The 5,868-nt window shown below is 36.4% G+C and overlaps 1 protein-coding gene across 2 annotated transcripts in view; it reads left to right on the top strand.

Annotated features, from left to right (window-relative positions):
• Window positions 1-5,868, top strand: part of LOC106868895 (carbohydrate sulfotransferase 15) — a 76,382-nt gene that overhangs the window by 57,664 nt on the left and 12,850 nt on the right. For both annotated transcript variants that reach the window (XM_052975431.1, XM_052975438.1), the window contains exons 3-5: window positions 2,227-2,560; window positions 5,040-5,135; window positions 5,410-5,566. In XM_052975431.1, coding sequence (XP_052831391.1) covers window positions 2,227-2,560; window positions 5,040-5,135; window positions 5,410-5,566 — 587 coding nt within the window. The remainder of the gene's footprint in view (window positions 1-2,226; window positions 2,561-5,039; window positions 5,136-5,409; window positions 5,567-5,868) is intronic.

Below are 5,868 nucleotides of genomic sequence, written 5' to 3'. Positions count from 1 at the left end.
ATTCCCTACAAACTGTGAGTTTTTTTTTTAATCTTTTCGTAAATCTTGAGATTAACACCCGCATCATTACCTACCTAACCCTAACAAACCCTAACCCTAACACTGTAGTGAAAATCGTACGGGTGTTAATCTGAAAATTTAACAATCTTTTTTAAAACACTTTTACTTACTAACATCTTTTTTATTTAGTGTGTGTGTTGCCCATATATATATACACTTAAGACTTAATTGTGGGTTGGGAGTTTGATCGGCAAAGCAGGTGTTATTTAGGCTTCTTTCAGTTTCCATCTACCAAATCCACTCGCAAGGCTTTGGTCAGTTTAAGACTATAGTAGAAGACATCTGCCGAAAGTGTCACACGGTGGGGCTGAACCCAGAATCATGTGGTTGGAGAGCAAGCTTCTTACCACACACCAAGCTTGTGCCTGGATTTACACAGGATGCATTCACATTTTTGTATGTAATTTGATGAATGAACAAGAATTGTCAGTAATTTGCTGGGGTTGTATCAGAGAATGCAATTTCAAAAATGCAACATTGTTCTGGCATCCTTTGGAATTATTACCATTCTTTGCTTCCTTGTCCACTTAATTCCTTATAGTCTCAGAAATGAAAACAAATTGTGAAATCACGCACTGCTGTTAAGCACACTGCAATGAAGTTTTAGAGAAGAAAAACTAAAAAATCAAGAATTTTCAGCGTTTAACCTATTTCGTGGCAACTCTGATTCCATGATTTAAAAAAACGTCTTTTTCATTAAAACCTTAATTAAACTTTAAAATAGGATATGTTACTTTATATCCCAAACACCAGCTTAACAGTGATGAAGTGTTTTTTACTAAATTCTTCATTGCGTTCAATATAATCTGAAACAAAAGCAGTATACTTAATAAGAAATATGATTATAAAGGGTTAAATTTAGAATCAGAAACAATGGTTAAAATAATTTCTAATGAGTGAATAAGTTATTAGTTTTATAGAGAGAAGAGAGAGGTTTAAAATATGCTTGTCAAATACTGGGCTGATATATTTGACTACATACCTCCTCTAAATTTGTACCCTTGTGCTTATGTTCTGAGCCCCATGTAGGGGGGTGCTTATGTTTTGAGCACCATGTATACACACCCCAAGTCCATATAAGAGTTTCTACGTGGCTTGATCAATAAATATCCAGACTGTTGCCACAGTAACGATACTAAAGCACACAGAGTAAACCCGCTTGGCAAAGATTGACTTTGAATTCTGCTGTGCATGCGCACTAAGTTTTTACGTTTTAGCTCACTTCCGCTGTTTACAGCAGTGCTTTGAAGGAACGTGTGTAACGTATGGTCGTTGCATTGACCATGACAGAAAAAGTTGAGCGGAGAATCTGCATCAAATTTTGCCAAAAGCTTGGCGATACCTACTCAGACCCCTACGCAAAGTTTTCAAAGAATTTTCATCGTTCTCGACTCAATCAAGGGGGTCTTGAGCAATTGAAACCCGAGTGTCGCTTTAGTCTGCTAAAAACAGTTTCCGCACAAATTTGCCAGGCACCCGTCTCATACCCCAAATCTTCAGTGATAATGGACTGAACTGAACCGTAACTAACCTGCTCATCCTTTGATAACTCACGGATGGTGATTCGATGTTTTACTCAGTTCTGTCGGTTGCAAGTCTCCCAGAACGTTCGTTAATATCGACAATTTTTCGGCCATCTTGGAAACGTCTGAACCATTCGTTCATTTGTGTGCGACTCATACACTCCTCTCAATGCACTTTCTGCAACTTTGCGTAGACCTCTGAGCAGGTATCGCCATGACAACTTTCTCTGTCATGGTCAATGCAACGATCACATGCTACACACGTTCCTTCCGAGCAATGCTGTAAACAGCAGAAGTGAGCTAGAACGTTAAAACTCAATATGCATGCACAGCAGAGCTCAGGGTCAATTTATACCAAGCAGCTTTACTCTGCGTGCTTTAGCTCCGTTACTATGGTAAAAGTCCGGATTGATCAGCCCTCGTATTATGGTAAATAATAGAGTATTTTCTATTCTAACACAACATCCACTTTAAAGTGTGGATAAACATTACTATTTAGTATTGATATTGCTTCCATCGCTATTAATTATGTTAATACAATGTAATTCAAAGTTTTTAAAAATAAACGTCATATATTGTCAATTAAAAGCAAAAAAAATTAACCTTTCTAATTTTTGACTTTGTTTTTTTTTCTCTTTTAAAGGATGTACCCCGTTATTTGCTCAATTACCGAAACCCCTGTTGGCTTGAAACTATACATTCAGCTGGTGTCTACGTAGACAACCCTTATTTAAGTTTGACAGAGAACACACAGAAAGAAATGATTCGATTAACCGTGAAATGGGGGAAACTACTCAGTAAGACAAACAGCAGCACAAAACCGAAACGGTTACGATGTCTTCCATACCTTTATGTTGCTGGCATGCCGAAATCAGGAACCACGGATTTTTATCGACGCCTCAATGTACATCCCGATATTGTGAAAGGACAAAGAAAAGAACCTCACTGGTGGACGAGAATGAGGTTTAGTGAACTTAGTGAGTAATTTTGTTACCTTATTACCTCTGCCTTAGCGAAGGCGGAGGTATTGTTTTCAGTTGTGTTTGTTTGTTTGTCCATGGACAAGATATCTCAAGAACCGCTGGATGGATTCGAATGAAACTTTCAGGGATGTTTGGCCTCGTGACTGGCACGACCTGATTAGATTTTGGTACTGGACAAAGATTCTGGATTATTTTTCCTGTTTTTTTTACTTAATTTTTGAGAGCGGATGGATTCCTTTTTAGTATTCTCGTTCGTGTGAGTGTATATGTTTGTGTGTCTGTGTTTGTTCCCCCAACATCGCTTGACAACCGATGCTGGTGTGTTTACGTCCCCGTAACTTAGCTGTTCAGCAAAAGAGACCGATAGAATAAGTACTAGGCTTACAACGAATAAGTCCTGGGGGTCGATTTGCTCGACTAAAGGCGGTGCTCCAGCATGGCCACAGTCAAATGACTGAAACCAGTAAAAGAGTAAAGAGTATGGGGAGTTGTTAGACCATACAAAGGTAAAACAGCGAATGCTGGAGAAATATTCTCTTTGACAAGAGGAAAGATAGAATACGTGCAGTCTCTACGACAGCCGTGTTGGAAATGAAAGATAATCGAGAGAGGGAAAGAAAGATGGACGATGGTCAGGTGTGAGCAATGAGAGAGAGAGATTGTAAAGGAGAAAGAGGGAGAAAGACAGACAGACAGATAGAAAAGGGGAGAAAAAGAGGAATTAGAGAAAGGATGAGAGAGAAAGCAATAGGTGGGGAGAGAACAGTAAAGGGTAGAATCGCATTAAAAATATTAAGATAAACTTCCTTGGAAATAGATGCATGGCATTCAATCAAATAATGATATAAATAATATATATATATTCATATATATATATATATGTGTGTGTGTATGTATGTATGTATATGTATATGTATGACTAAAACAAGTAAAAGATAAACGATAAAAGATATGAAAATATCTTTTATCCAAGACAACTTACTGCAGTTTTGGTAGAATCTGCACAGATGCATTTGCCAAATTCATTTAATACCTATAAGACAGTCTGAGCCAGGTTTCTTTTGTTTTGTTTCCAGCTGCTCAGTTACAATCCCAACATACATCGAGAATATTATTTCAATCTCTCACTAGCCAATAATGAACTGGATGTTCCTAAAAAAAAAGGTTTCTAGATACAGATAAAATATCTGGCCGACAAATACTTGTCCGGACATAAACACCTATCATCCTGCAGGTATATTCACCTTTATTCTTCTACTCTGGGCACAAGGACCGAAATTTTTAGAGAGGAGGGGCAGTTGATTAGATCAACCCCAGTACGCAACTGGTGCTTAATTCATCGACCCCCGAAAGGATGAAAGACAAAATCAACCTTAGCGGAATTTCAGCTCAGAATGTAAAGACAGACGAAATACCGCTAAGCATTTTGGCCGGCGTGCTAACGCTTCTGCCAGCTCACCGCCTTAGAGTTACACATACCTTATACCACCTACCTGAACATCTGGATCTAGTTCAATTGTTTGTAGCTGGAAAAACAGAACTTTTTGCAACAACATTGCCACCCAGCTTGATCTGGTTGGAATGGAGAAGGCATAAGTGCAGGAATGAAGTTTGCTTAAAGGGTGCCAATGTAGGTCTAAAATTATTTACTAATAAGGTTGATTTCTTCAAACTTAATATCAGCACAAACACCAGCATAATAATGGTTTCAAATTTTAGCACAAGGTAGCAATTTCATGGGACGGGTTAAGTTCTATGTATTAGAAAGAATTATTACTATTATTATAATTATTATTATTATTATTATTATTATTATCATTATTATTATTATTATTATTATTATTTCCTTCCTCCAAATTTTGGGCCTAGTGCCTAGAGTAGAAAGCATTATCAATATTATTGTTGTAATCCCTTCCCCCAAATTTTGGGCCTTGTACCTAGAGTAGAAAGGATTATTATTATTATTATTATTATTATTATTATTATTATTATTATTATTATTATTATTATTATTATTACTATTACTATTATTATTATTACTTCATTCACATCTGATGAATTCAATCATGGAAAAGTAATATCTCAGATCAGTCCAAAAATGTTTTTTATACTCATTCATTTTGGCAATGAAGTTTTTCAGTTTCATACATTGATTGAGAGGAAGATGCCTTGAAGGGATCTAAATTCCTTCTCTACATTTTCCACATGTGTAAGGGGTGGTGGTTAGAACTCATTTCTGGGAACCAGAAAAATAACATAAGGATTCTTTCAGTTTCTGCCTACCAAATCAGCTCACAAGGCTTTGATCGACCCAAGACTATAGCATAAGGCACAAGCCCAAGGTGCCACGCAATGAGACTGAACCCAGAACCTTGTTGCTGGGAAGGAAGCTTCTTACCACACAGTCACACCTGCACCAGCAACACTATTATTCCATTGCTTTACTCAAAAATTTTGTTTTCTTCTTTTCTAGAGAGGACCAATCGCTCATCAATTAATATTTACATTGATTTATTTGATGGGGCAGCTGAAAAGATTGAATTGGATAAATCTCACTCAAAGATTACAAGTAAGCTCGCAACACTTCCTTTCTCATTGTGCACTTTTCTGCTTTATGCAAAATACTTTCTTTAACAAATATATTTTTATGTCATTATTCAAAATGTTTGACAAAAAATTTTACTATGGCAACTGAATAATTGTCACATATTATATTTCTAGATAAATTCCTCCATTTTACATAATATCGAGGTCTCATTCATTCCTTTGTTGTCATATTATTATTATTAATATATATATCTATATTTATTCCAAGTATTACAAAGTTTTTGTTTCTTTACAAGGTGACTCAAGCGCATCAACATTATGGGACAATGATTTTTGGCGTTCATTCCCTGGCAATGCTAACCTAGATGAACCAGAATTGTTAAACGCTCATTATATTCATCACTTTACACCTGGTATTAAAGTCATTGTACTTCTAAGAAATCCTATCGAAAGGTAAGCCTGATACATTACAGATCATCAGTCAGTATTTACGTGTTACCACATGACTGTACAACATATTTTTGCAAGTATATATTTATATATATTCTTTTATTCTTTTACTTATTTCAGCCATGTGGCTGTGGTCATGCTGGAGCACCAATGTGTGTGTGTATGTATGTATATATTTACATATACATACATACACACATCATCGTCATCATCGTTTAACATCTGCTTTCCATGCTAGCATGAGTTCGACGATTTGACTGATGACTGGTGAAACCGGATAGCAACACCAAGCTCCAATATATATA

This window comes from Octopus bimaculoides, chromosome 2 (assembly GCF_001194135.2).
Source record: "Octopus bimaculoides isolate UCB-OBI-ISO-001 chromosome 2, ASM119413v2, whole genome shotgun sequence".
In the NCBI taxonomy this organism is placed as follows: Eukaryota; Metazoa; Mollusca; class Cephalopoda; order Octopoda; family Octopodidae; genus Octopus; species Octopus bimaculoides.
Note: the sequence above shows the minus strand (reverse complement) of the source record. Positions and strands in the feature narration are given on the sequence as shown.